This window comes from Sinocyclocheilus anshuiensis, unplaced genomic scaffold (assembly GCF_001515605.1).
Source record: "Sinocyclocheilus anshuiensis isolate Anshui unplaced genomic scaffold, SAMN03320099.WGS_v1.1 scaffold1495, whole genome shotgun sequence".
Taxonomy (NCBI): Eukaryota; Metazoa; Chordata; class Actinopteri; order Cypriniformes; family Cyprinidae; genus Sinocyclocheilus; species Sinocyclocheilus anshuiensis.
The window spans coordinates 360,748-375,343 of NW_015558671.1; the positions used below are offsets into that span (position 1 = coordinate 360,748).

General features: G+C 38.7%; 1 protein-coding gene across 2 annotated transcripts in view; it reads right to left on the reverse strand.

The window, feature by feature from the left end:
* LOC107681240 (whirlin-like) overlaps positions 1-14,596 on the reverse strand; it is a 56,014-nt gene that overhangs the window by 28,189 nt on the left and 13,229 nt on the right. For both annotated transcript variants that reach the window (XM_016477474.1, XM_016477473.1), the window contains exons 2-3: positions 10,179-10,397; positions 4,230-4,355 (exon numbers count right to left, since the gene is read on the reverse strand). In XM_016477474.1, coding sequence (XP_016332960.1) covers positions 4,230-4,355; positions 10,179-10,397 — 345 coding nt within the window. The remainder of the gene's footprint in view (positions 1-4,229; positions 4,356-10,178; positions 10,398-14,596) is intronic.

The window sequence follows — 14,596 nt, forward strand, 5'->3', positions numbered from 1 at the left end:
CGATTGCCCTGTGTTTAAAAGTCCTAGTCTGTTCAGTTTGTGTTTGTCAGGTCTACTCGTTCTCTACGTGTGTTGCTCAAGCTCCTGTTGTGGATTATTCCCCGTGTTTCTTTGATTAAAGACTGTTAAACGTTTCCTCGTGACTCCAGCGTGTTCCATGAACAGCATAGCGTGACAGAAGACCTGATCTAAAAACAGTTACCTCCGTGTTTTCTCCTCTGTTTGTTTTCTCGTTTTTCCCAGTATCTTTTTTTCCGTTGTGTTCCCTGGATGGATGCCCTTCTTCGCCCCGAATACCTCCTCCTCCTGCTGGAGCAGGGGGACAAAGCTCTCGAGGACCATACTAGACTGTTCCAGCTGCTAGCAAGCACCACCAGCCGTGAGCCAGCGCAAAGCCGAGCGACTGAGCAGAGGATCGTCAGACCAGGTGCAAGAGCCGGCGACAATGCCCGCCACGAATGAGAAAGCCGCGGACGGTGTGAGCGCGGAGAGGAGCTCTGCCCCCTGCACCGCGGCTGAGGGTGAGCCGAGTATGGCGCGGCGAAAGTGCCAAAATGAAGAGGAGAGGGCTCCAGTCCCCGAATCCAGTCCAGAGCGCCCTCCAGTGCCCACTCCTAGAAAGGAGGCCCGTAGACCCAGCGGCTCCACCTCGGCTCCTAGCTCCCTCGCCTCCACCGCCACCCGTCGATCCACCAGCTCCCTCCGGCTCCGCCTTGGTCGGGCGTCGACCCGCCATCTCCTCAGGACTCCGCTCCTCCGGCTGCACCTCGTCACTCCGTCCCACCGGCTCCGTTGGGCCCCTTCCTCCCGCCAGCTCCACCTTGGTCCTCAGTCGCTCCGGCTCCGCCGTGGATCTCCACCTCCACCTCGGTTGCCAGAGCCCTCGGCTCCACCCTGGCCCCCCGGATCCTCGGCATCCCCCTAGCTCGTTGGGTCTCCGCCTCGGGCCACCTGCTGCCGTTGGTCGGCCCCCTGGAGTCGGCGGCCATTCCTCCTCCATGGCTCCTTCTTCCGTCGGCTCCACTGTGGGTCGACATTATGGCTGTGGTCTGGGTCCAGCTGGGCTCCTCCTGCTCCGGGCCCCTCCTGTCTCCTCCCTCCTTCATTGCCTCCCGCTCGTGACTCCAGCGTGTTCCATGAACAGCGTAGCATGACAGAGGACAGCGACAAAATAAAATCTTATTATTTAGATTTTAAAAACAACATGTTGCCTTTTGTAATATCATGCTAAATATATATATTTTTTCAAACAGTAAAATGGGTGTTTATCCATGGAAAATATATATAAATCGTCATTGTACTGCAAGTCACGTAAATTCCACATAGGTAAACACACTTGCCCGATAAATCTTTTTATTAAGACACAAAAAACATTTGCCTCTGATTCTCATAGCTTTTTAAATTTTAATTAAGCATATCGTTCATGGTAAGTGTGTCTAGCATCCTTTCATTGCTTATTTAGTTCTGCTTCTAGTGTCTATAAGAGAGTTTTTCAGTGGTCTAGACATATTGAGAGTAGACTGGTGTTTAGAGGAGTTCTTGAGTGGAACCTCTGGTCCACTGATGAGAGGTTCAATGAAGAAGCACTAAAACCCAAACAATTATAGAGAGAGCAAAATGAAAAGCCTCTCCAAAAAAGCAAGCAGTCAATCTTTCATCTCCTCATCGCAACCACCGCTCTCCATTAGAGCAGTACGGCAACAGTTGTGCGTCCAACAGAACACTGTTGAGCTAAGTAAATTTATGTGTTCTTGTAATATGGTAAGGTTCAAATCTATCGCAAGGAAAGACTCATGATTATTGGGGCTGATAATTGCAATATGCAATTAAATGGACAAAAGTGGGACCTTTTCCCAGTAATTTCTGGGAAAGCTGCAATATGGAGGTAGAAATTCATAGCATGTGGTATACTGTAAGTGCAGGTGTGTATGCAAGGTTTTTTGTATGTCTAGGTTATGCATGAGCTCTTTTTGTATAAGCTGATAATATCAGCATAAAAGTAATTTTGACATTTCATAAGTCATATAATAATCACAAACAAATGTTCTCTTACCTCACTGTCTGCTGCCTGCAAGGTGGATCTTCTTTAAAGTAGATACATCTATCGAAGTTGTGGCACAGCAGGTACTACATGTAAAATGTATACACTGAATGCAATGAAAGTAGCTTCAGATAAAAGTGTTGCATAAATGTTACATAATTGTTATGTTTCCAGTGTGGAATGAGGCGCCTCCCCTCTACTTGTTACAATAAAAAAATAGCAATACATAGTATATATTGGTATACAGTACACATAGTATAAATGGCTATATATAAAATATATTGGTATATGCTGTGTACAAATGGTAAAATAGACAGTAAAATATCATGCTATTATTCAATATTATAAAGATAAACATACTGCTTACAAAATAAAATAAGCTAGTTTTATACTGCACTGATCATGAAAGCAGAATTAAACCATAATGACAACAGTAGGATATATATATACTACTACTACTGATAATAATAACAATAATACGCTATCTGGGGGTCCATAGACCTGATTTTAAAAACTCTGCTCTAGAGATAAAGCAACAGTGACAAAAAAATGTCACGATCAGCTAATGGCACAACAAAAATTCAGTCCAAACCACATGCAACTATCCTGAACTGTGACGTTAGAGACAGCAGACAGGGAAAACATCTCCAACAATCCATTTTGAGCTATTAAGAGCACTCCAAAAGAAATTGGGCATTGGTAAAACATTTACCAGGCCTATAATACAATGAAATGTATAGAGTATAAGAGTATATGTAATTGTTGAATGGCTATTAATGGAGAAAGATGCTATCTGCAGCCAAATGGTGTAGCTGCAGCATCTACCACCAAAGCTGCAGCTAACACCAAACAGCCATGCTACCCAACCAAACCTTGACTCTGTTGGTCTATAGATGTGTTACCTAGGCTAACCATCTGTCCTCCCTTTCCAAAATGTTCTCGTTTCTGTGTTCAGATGAGTGATTCTTGTCATTTCAGTGCAGATACACCAGATCTTCTAACACTGCCATCCTGATCCAGAATACATTCTACAAAACCGTCTCAATGTTGTGTTGTCTCACTATCCTGCCAAATTATGATACGAAATGTCTGACTTTTTATCACCAGCACAAGTAAACACCAGCCCTGACATGAGACGATTACAAATCAACCCTTTTGTTAATATTTTTCCCATGCAGCAAAGCAGCAAGAATACAAATGAATGGTTGTGGACATGCAGAAGCACGGAGCTGAATTACCAAAAAGGTGACGTAAAATATTTATCTGTCTCTGGTGGGGCAGAGGTAGTTGCTGAAGCCAAATCACTGAATAACTCAAGCACATAAGGTTATAAAGAGAGACAGAGACTGAGGAAGAAGACTGGTAATATCATGTAAAATAAACAAAATAAAAACACAAAGAGTTGATTATTATGAACAAAACAATTCATCTCAACAGATTAAAGCAGACTGATGTTATGATGAAGAGACTCAGGCTTGTGATATTTTCCAAAAAGCCTACCCGGCCCATTCTCCAGCTGAATGGAGAAAGGGGAGACATCTTTCATCTTTCTGTCCATGGATTGATGCCAAAATTTTAAGAGCTTGCTCAATCTTTTATGAGGCCAGCTTTGGATTTAGTGCCGCTTTGTTTCTACATCTTCCCATTTGGCAGAGGCCACCTCAACCAATATACTCACACCACAAATGTAATTAGACACACTAAATGCAGTCATGCTCAACCCCAGCAACACTTTTGGCCACTTGTGGCTTTACAAAAAAATAAAATCAGATGTCAACATGTCAGATGTCTGACACAATTTGTGTTTGTTTTAAGCGAAGAGATGAAGAATACTTCCCGTCAAAACACAATGACTTCCAGTTTCAAACATGATTAACTTTCCTGTCAGATGTCAGGTGGCATGTAAATTTTGCACCCAGTAAATGAGCTGTTTTCAACTACATCATTATTGATGAATCACTGACTGACTGAATCACTGATTGACTGATGACTTCTAGCAACCTTATTAACAAATCACTGCACACTGCTACCATCCAAAAAATATTTAGACTGAAATAAGGACTTGTCTCACGCAATCGACTCACGTCCAAGTCGAGGCACAAATAATTGTATTAAAGTCAAAGTAGGCTCTCAAATAGGCTAATATTTGCCAGGTTAGTTTCTCAAATTGTGACTCAAGATATTTTACCTTTAGTCCGCTGTACTCTGCAGCAGACCCTCGGTCCACTCCGGTGATATAAATGCCCAGAGCATACTCAGCACCTCCACGGATCATCAAACCCAGAGATCGCCCATCATCCAGTGAGATATTCACCTGGGGAGAGAACACACACATTTGTATATTATCATGCTCATCTCACTTGTTTATGTATTCACTAACAAGTCTTCACAACAGCGCAACTCCTAAAGCAATCTAACAATAGCAACTAAGTGTTTCAATACCTGCCGATAATGCTAGAGTTTTTGTTGAATTCAATGCATAAATCACAGTTGCATAGTTCTAGATTCATCTTAGATTCCAAACTCAGCTTTGCACTCTTTCATTGTCATTAGACTATGGCTGCATTAACTTAATGTATAATTTATGCTGTATGTCTAATTTAAATATTTTCTTATCTTTTTTCCATCTGTAATCTATTGTAATTGGATACATGTATTAGTTTCATTAACTTTAGACACTTTCGGTCATGTGAAAAAGTCTTGTAAAATGCTTTTCACAATGTTACTTACTGTATATATTTATTTTCACTAACAATGTCCACTAGTGAATATAGAGGTATGTCTGGAAAAATTGTTAACATTTTCATTATCTTCTGAAATAACAAGTACATAAATAAGTAAATAAATAAATGTCATTTATGGGGCATTGTGTTTAACAGAATTTTTTTTTTTTTTTTGTGGAAATTTATGGAATAATATAGCCAACTCGTTTATCTTGCTATGGGTAATTGTATAGCTGGCACTTTAATAAATAGACAGAATTAAATAATATTTTTACACATTTTACATAATTTGACAAATTCTAAGTTATGGTAGTTTAACATGACCTTCATACAATTTAAAAAAAAGTTTAAACCTGGAACATAAGTGAATTGAACAAACTCCCCTTACAATGACTGCAGTAGGCATGGGCCGATTACCGGTTTCAAGGTATACCGCGATTTGAAAATTTCACGGTTTCAAAACCACTAATATTTTCCGTTATACCGTTCCTGTGGTATGCGCTGTTTTTCATGTCTCCTCAAAGACTGAAAGTGTAGGAATCCCTCAGGTTGAGTGCAGTGTAGAGAGTAACACGACCCTCCTCCTGTTGGTGCGAGCGAGCGGTTAGTCACGTGTGTGTAGGATGGCAGAACTTAAGGAGCTGCCCCTGGAACTTACGCGATCAGCAACCGGCCGTTTTTTGTCTTGTTGCAACTCGTCTCTGTTCTGGACTTGCACAAACTGCGTTGCAAGGCAATCATTTTCCAAAATGTCATTTATGTGAAAAAATGAAGTCCGTAAACGCCCGTTAACACAGGTCAGAGACGCTGAAGACGGACGCAAAGAGAAAAATACTGTAGCAGGTATGAATGTGTTTCTGAGGGGAACTGGCTGTCTTCAGAAAAGTTTACGTGGCATTTTCTTTTCAACTGGTCTCTGTATAGTTCATATAGAGTGGGGGAACTATGACGTCACTTTGTCGGTGGATCGGCTGTTAGCATCGCACAGGTTCCCTCCACAAAAAGCCAATGGGATTTTTCCATAGACTTTTGGATTATCGCAAAAAATAAGCTCTGTGTTCAACCATAGTTCATGAAACTTACACGTTTTGTCCATCAAGATAGTCTTCACAAAATAATTTAACTTTAATGAATTTTGATGCCTAAATAAAAGCTCCAGAACCTGAAACTTACACGTTTTGTCCATCAAGATAGTCTTCACAAAATAATATAACTTTTATGAATTTTGAAGCCTAAATAAAAGCGGCAGAACTTAAAAGCTAAACTTAGGCTATAAACAAACTACACCTCTACGGTCGCTCGTCTTCAACGTCACCACCACCATGCTTCCCACAACTTATTTTTAACGTGTTCAGTGAAACGGATTTACTCTGTATATGAATTTTAATCCACGCTACATGAACCTTTTCATATAAACCGGAATAAATACAAAACTAGAGTCAAACTAAAACTGAAAGGAGACATTAGTAATAAATAGTATAGTGAATAAATTAAATAATCATAACTAAAGGACATATGAAAGCACGTATTTCTGTACATTTCGAAATAAGGTGCATTAAACGTCAATAAATCCTTGATTAATATGAATATTTTCATTTAAAACGTGTCTCCACGTACTATTCAATAAAATTCTAGTGCATTTAATCTATTAAATAACAGCAGAGTGAGCGAGTTTTTGGATATGGTAAGATTAAACTTATTTTAGTGAATAAAGTACCACATTTCTGCTTTGTTAGGGTGGGCACACAAAATGTTATTTTATCCTTGCTTCTAGAAAATCCTAATGCTTTCTAACAGCTTCATGTGGCCGTAAACATTTAATTTTAACGTGGCTTTAAGCACTATGCATCGTTAAAATTTCACTTTCACCACAACTAAGCCGGTAAATGTGGTGTTTACATGGAATAATCATATGAGTTTACCTTATGGTACGAACACAGAGTCTCTGCATCAGTGGGAAAGTGATAAAACGAGCATCTTCCATCTGAAGACTTGTGTTGCATTAAGAGGCAAAACTAAAAACACTGTCGAACAACAATATAAAATGCGGGAAACTATTAATTGGTTATTCTACAATTAATTGTATTACAAATTATACTACGACTGGAAAATACTGTAAATTGATAAACTGTTCGGTGTGATGACGTTATATGTCTCCGACAGCGCCTGTAGTCCCATTTAGCAACTTGTTAGCAACCGTCTTTTTTAAGCAACTTGTTAGCAACCATCTTTTTTAAGAAACGTAACCATTTAAAAAAATCACGGGGGTGTAACTGGTGTGTTTTATGTCGTAGAATAAAACGTGAAAGTATCTTGAGCTTGTGTGAACCACGGACCTTATTTTACGGATTTAACCAAAATTCCATTAAAAAAACCCATTGACTCTGGGGACGATTGAACCGGAAGTGCTAAAATGCTAACTCGCTTCCGGGTTTTTGCCTACAAAGTGACATCATAGTTCCACCACTCTATTAAAGCAGTGTTTCAGCCATAGACTGTATAAAAACATGGACGTTGTGTCCGTGACGTCACCCGTAGGTTTCCGAAGAGCGTTTTTGAAGCCTAAAGTAGGCGGAGCCGGCCATCGCCATCTTGGCAGCGTGTCACCGTGCGTCACTCCCGGATAATGTTGGCTTCAGGAGAGAGAGCGGGAGGTTGCTGCTTGGTTTCAGCGCAGTGCTGCTTTGTTTACAATGGTAACCAAGGAAATGCTGTATCTGGTGTTCCATGAGCGCCTCCTGCTGTCAGAGAGTGAATATGCATCTCATTCAGAGCTTCTGCTGTTCTTCGTTCAGTCATGTAGTATAATTTCACAAAGCTAGTCAGAACATTCTGTTTTTGCTTCAAATTGGGTTATTATTAAATCAAATTATGTATATGAAATTATATAACTAAATGATATGAAATTATATAAATTATATGTATATGACTTATATAACTTAAATTAAATAACTGAAATTACAGATTTAGGTTAAATAAAGATGTCAGTCTTTTTCTTTTTTTTAGGAAATAAATCAAAGAAAAATAAACAAATTCTACTGTTGCTGATATTCTGTATGTTGCTCAAAAACAAAATATATTGTGTTCAGAGGAAATTTTTTATTTTTTTTACCCAGTCATTTAAAAAGAATCTGTAACGACAATACCGTGATACCGTGAAACCGTGATATTTTTTTTGCTTAAGGTTATCATACCGTCAAAATCTCATACCGGCCCATGCCTATACTGCATATTGAAATCATTTACAGTACATACTAAATATAGACACACTGCTGCACATTTTACAGGCACAGCTTCAAAGTAGCAGATCTCAAGTACTTTAATTGAACATGTACGACACAGTGGATTATTGGTTAGCGGGTGGGATATTTACCCCCTAGTTGAGACTGTGGTTGCACACTTCATTTCGCTCATCAGTTATGGACGCCCCATTACTAAAGGAAAATGCTGAGGCAATGAAGAGGAGGTGACTATAAATTGACTCACCCACCCGTCAGGATTCTAGTGATGTTCGACCTGAATGAAATACCAATAAGATTCAAGTCTGGAATGCAGCACAACCAACCACTGCGGCATCTAAACCCTGATGAACATTTACCAACAAATCAATTAAAGCTGTGTTTATCCCTTCTCTACGGGCTTGACTGTGGGTTTGAGGTGATTATGTTTCATCAGTTCTCATTTGTCATACTAAAACAATGAACAGATTCCCAGAATCCAGATATGATTCTCCTCAGCATTATTCAGACTAACTATGAGGGTACATTCTGTGTCTGTTTGTAGCGTAATGAAGCAGCCACTTTCTGACCTCTTACAGAGTCATGCACACATTTCACAATCCCTCATAGTTTTTTTGTCTGATTGGTTACACTGATGTAATGTACTGCTTGGTGTACTGCAAAGTGTCTCATGACCTTAAATGTCAGCTCTGCAGTAAGCAATAAAATACCAATATTATTAAACACAAATGTACATGTGTAGACAATTCAGTACACAAACATCCTTATTCATTCCTCATGCATTACACGTAGTGTGATAAATGGGTAATATGGATTTGGCTAGTTCATCTGAACTCAGATGATAGTTCAAATGGGTCATATCAATCACATTGACATAGAGAGCATTTCAGGTGAGCCGGGCCCAAAGCGTGCCTGAAATACTCTTTCAGCAGCCCCACATCTGAGCCAAAACAGCACAGACCCCTGCTAAAGAATCTCTGCAGCTAACATGCTCCACTGCCTCCATCCAAAACAAATAGATCACTGTCAGTGCTTGTAATTAGGGCTACCTTGAGTCAGCCATAATCAAATCTGAAGAAACAAACAGTTTTTGTTGTTGAATTAACCATTGTCTGGAGTTTAGACTGTTATTATGAGTGAAAATCTCTGTGTTTGAGTTTATGGCATTATAGGTTTTGCAAGTGATTTTATAGGCAGTTGAAGGAATAGTTCAACCAAAAATGAAAATTTTGTGATCATTTACTCACGCTCATGTCGTTCCAAACCTGTATAGGTTTCTTTCTTATGTTGAACACAAAAGAAGGTATTTTGAAGAATTTTGAAGAACCAAACAGTTGGTGTCCCCATTGACTTTCATAGTAGGGAAATAAATAATAAGTGAGTAAATGACAAAATTTTCATTTTTGGGTAAACGATCCCTTTAAGGTCCAAAATAAGGTCCGCATCTGTCAGTTGCAAGTGAATTAAGTGAAACTTATTTTGCGTTATTTTTTACAAATATTATTATTTAATATTATTATTAAATATACATAAAATATATCTCTCTAACAATATGATTATTTAGCTGTGATTTTTCTCCACCTTTTTTTTTGTTGTTTTTTTTAGACTTATTTTCACTTTTCTGGCTCTATGCAGTGAGTATTACACATTTGTGATGCCACATCGCTAAAAAAATGCTTCCATGTGGAAAGGAACCTTTAGATATGCAATATAAACCTCTGATGATACATTTTTTAATTTGTGAGTCACTGACAGATGTTGTATTTAGTACATTTAGTGGCAACTGTTTAGGACTTTTCAGACCTTGTCGGCAGTGTTGTGATTGGTGACTGCTGTCCTTTGGGCATTTTTAGCTGAAGAGGCAGAATATGGGATGAAGGTGTGAGAGGGCATAGTGAGGAAAGTTGATGTGTGTATGTGTGTGTGTGTGTGTGTTAATGCACCTACAGACAAAAAAAACCCTGCAGAGCTGGTTTACAGTTAGCAGAGAGGAATCACTGAGGCATTACTATCATTTCTACACTCGTTAGATCTGTCATTTTAAATATGAATAAACTGAGTGACAACACATAGAGGGAAAAGCCACAGATATTTAGCACTTTACAACATCACCCTGAATTTTAAATTGCTTACATGCCACTCAATCTGTCAACATGAGCGCTCGTTTACACTCACCTTCTTCTCAGCACCCTCGTGCCGAATGTGTGTGTGGTCATGTTGCTGGATGTCCGAGTGTCTTCCTCCTGAGCTATGCTGCTCCAGCAAGTCCGGTGGTGGGGACACACTGCGGCCCTGAGGGTCCACCCATGTGTACACATGATTGGTCACATAACCACCTGGGATCCGTCCCATAGAACAGACCGACATGGAGAGCTTCTTAGAGCCTTTCAATACCTGTGAAGGGAAAACAGATGGATGAGGACAAGAAAGGAGGGAACAAGAATGTAGAATGATTTTTAGAATGATGAGGAAATTAATAAATAAATGATTGTCCCTCTCTAAAAGTTATTTCTGTTTCAACATTAGAGATTTAATAACACCTCAAAATAAAAACCTCAAAATATAAAAATAAAAGCTAATTTAAAATATTAATAAATACTAATAGCATATAAATAATACCAAAGTAACACTGGCTAATACTAGATTCAAATCTATAAGATAGGATAATAAATAATTTTAATTATAATAAAATAACAAAATTATAAATATACAAATAAAAAATATATATAAATCATTTATAGATTGATTTTATTGAAAAGGGTAAACACTTCACCAAAATTCAGTTATAATGTCTGATGAAAATTCAAAGACCCATAAAATGTTTACGTGAGCAGAAATTACACACTATAGCTTTAATACGAATGGTGGGTTGTATATCTCAGCTGTAATTTTCTCCTCCTCAAGACTGCACAGTGATTTGACCTACTGTAGAAGTGTTTCTGCATTCATGGCCTGCAAGAGCCAAACAAGTCCAATAAAAGATCTTACTGACTTCTAGTACAGGTCTCTTGTGAATTGCCTCAAGTCATGTAAATCAGTCCCACCACCTCCCTGTACTGCTCTCATCTCTAGAAATGTCCACAGACATCCATCTCTGACATTTAATATGCTTTATAGGGACAGAGCTGGACGTCTCAGTGGGGTTGGGAGTTGTTTTTTCAGTGCAACTGCAGATACAGACACCACCTCCCTGCACTGAGCAGAAGGTTCAGACAGACACCAGATTTTGAAGTCCCTTGGAAAGGTTGGATCAAATCACTTAGAAGTATTTCCAACAGTATTTGCAACTCTGTGTTTGGGCTTCCTCAAAGCAGACAAGAGGAGGACGGGAAGAAAAAGAATAAAGAGAAAGATGGGTATAGAAAGACAGGGTTGCCTGAGTCAGTGCTACAGAGAGAATATGAACAGTAGCCACTGATTCTCCTTGGAGAAGCTCGCTGACACTGACTTCAAATGATCAAGACAAAGAGGAAGCACTACAAAGATTATGAATAAGAACAATTAGAGACATATGTGAAACATGTTGATCTTCAGAAAGCTTCTCAAAAGCATTCACAGGCATAAATGTATGAGCAGACAGAGCCACGCAAGTGAATGAAATCCCTCTGGCTCGCTCACAGAGAAGCACCCATGTTGGTCATTTACATGGATCTACATAGATTAACACAAATGTTTAATTGGAGCAGAACAACACATTCAGTGTTGCTTTTTCTGGTGCTGCTGTTGCTGCATGAATTATGAACAATAGCATGTGTGTCCTGGTTTAAAACTGCACTCACAAACACTTTTTAGCAAAGGTAGGCAGGGGGCTAAAAATACGAGCACCAAACCTGTGAAACCGCGTGGAGCATTTCATCTGCAGCCTCTGAATGGAGCGCTTGACCAAATGTGGTCAGCTACATAACAACACCTCAGTGTGCAAAAACAACGGCACGGACAGCTAGCAGAGCTACTGAGCAGATCTCTTACATAACAGACAGTATGTGGGGAGTTATAGCCATTGAGTAAGAGAGACGGAATAGGAGAGAGACTCAGTGCTGTGTGGATGTACAGCGGATGAGTCACGTTATTCTATCTTGAGAAAGAGTAAGAGGGTTCAAAATTTATTTTCTAAAATAACTGGCTTTTCAGATGTCAAAGAGATTCATCATTTCATCAAACATCGAACTAGTAAACCTTACTAGAGACATTATAAGGAGAAGAGACTTACTACTCGAATATATTTGAAATAGAAAATAAAGGAGTGCTAAATATGGCAGCTGTAGTAGTCCGACTTACAGCTAAATAAGAAAAGCAATGCTCAATATGGTGACTGTAGGAATGGATGTACTGTCTAACAGCTAAAAGAAGTTTGGTAAAAGTTTGTTTATTCTATAATATGAATGAGCATTAGCTGAATCAAGCTGAAAATACTGCTAAAGCAGCACAACAATATACAATATAAAATTTTGTCTAAATTTTATTCCCAATTTATGGAAGTGGAACATGATCTTGACAACCAATTTTGGATATTTCAGTGCTTCCCCATTCAAGTAGATTAGAGTGTTTGCATGACTAGATATAGTTACCAAGATGGCCACGCAGTGGACATTTTAAAAAACTTTTTACATGAAAGTATGCTGGAAAAGAAAAAGATTTCCAGAACAATATTAAGCAGCACAGCTGTTTTCAGCATTGAAAATAATAAAACATTTCTTGAGAACCAAACTGGAATGATTTCTGAAGGATCACGTGATACTGAAGACTGGAGAAATGGCTGCTGAAAATTCAGCTTTGCATCACAGGAATAAATTACGTTTGAAATATATTTTAAATTAGAAAACAGTTATTTTAAATTGTAATAATATTTCAAAATATTATGCTGTATTTTTTGATCAAATAAATGCAGCCTAGCAAAAAATAAATATACTCAAATGTATTTCAATACATTTATTTCATGCTAAGTCTACTACAAATACATTTACATATTTATGTACTTAATAAAATACCCTGCAATTGTACTTTTAGTAAACTAAACTGGTATACTTAAATTTTGCTAAATTGAAACAACTTATTGTGCAGAAGTAGTGCTGAAGTCCAACTAAAGATATACTGAAGTATATTTGATTGCACTAAAGTGGAACTACTTCAAGTATACTTTTGGTACATTTCAAATATTTAGCATTTAAACACCAATTTTATTCGAAAACCATACAATCTTCATCAATAGTGACATTAAAACACATTTTAGGCTTAATGTTAAGAAACATGCATTGTGCACAGATAGTACTCCAAATAAAGTTTAATTATAATTTTTATATCAGCAACATGTCAGTAATTGATTTGAACTAGGCCTATACGTAGTATGAAATAAATGTCTTTTAAATATATTACATTTTACTAGGGGAGCATAAGAGATTTCTTTTAAACACACACAAAAACACCATTCACCATTCAAGTAGGTAGGAACTGCTTGAAAATACCTGGAGGCATTACCAAAATGGCCACATCCATGATTTGTCTTAAAGGGACGCATTCACAGCCTCCCAGAGACAAAACACCTCTTTAAACTAATTCTTCAAACTTCAGCAAGAAAGTAACACTCAAAAAACAAAAAAGAGGGAGACATAGGCAGATAGGAGAGAGAGTGAGAGTGAAAATGAGGGTGTCTGACAGCTTTAGTGAATAAACCATAAGCCAGTGTCTCTTCATCACAGAAGCAAAGGACACACCTGACATTTCTGTGCTGAGCCTCAGCAGACGTAGCCCTCTTCCGATAAGAACGTGTAACAATCCTATTCCCCGCTCCTACCCGACCAGACGCCAACTGAGACCTGTGCTGACCTGGATATAATGAGTGGTGACAGAGTCGACGATGACTAAACAATGGCCTCACAGCCTTTAACACGGACAGGTCTGCTTACTCATTCTAAGCAATGCAAATCTGCCGCCACAGTCGCAAACACTGAAAGCTGACAGTAAATGGATTTTAAAATGAAAATGGTGGAAAGGTTACAACCAAAATGATCAAGATTTGACTAGTTAGCATAGAATGTTTGCCCCTGCAGGCAGATTCTGTAACTGCACCATTATTGAGCTAAAAGGTATCTTTTTTTAATTGACATCCATTTACAATTTACTGTTTATTCTGATGAAACAAAATTCGCAATTGTAAGTATATAAATACACACAAATTGCATTGATGTTTTTTTCAGTCTGCCAAATTTTATTCACTGTTCAGGACAGTCACTATTGCAGGGTTTGAAGGGACTACGCATGTCTTGTGCCCCATCAGCCAACAGTGGCGGCTCGTGGGTTTTAAAATAGAGGAGGCACACTAATTGTATTGGTCTGGGATCCCTGCCGAATACAAACTAATATCACGTAATTTACTTCTCTATGATGATTGGTTGATATCAGAAGGGAGGCTAGCCTCCCTTACGAGGTTTCTTTTCTCAACACTCCTCAGCGCTGAAAGTGAACACGCGATGGTGATTGGCTATTTTTTTTTACCAACGGAGGCACGAGAGCTCAGCACACACCCGGCCTCCCCCTCCCCTTCTCTATCACCTAGCGGTTGTAATTACATCAGCAGATTCGGCACATTCGCGATA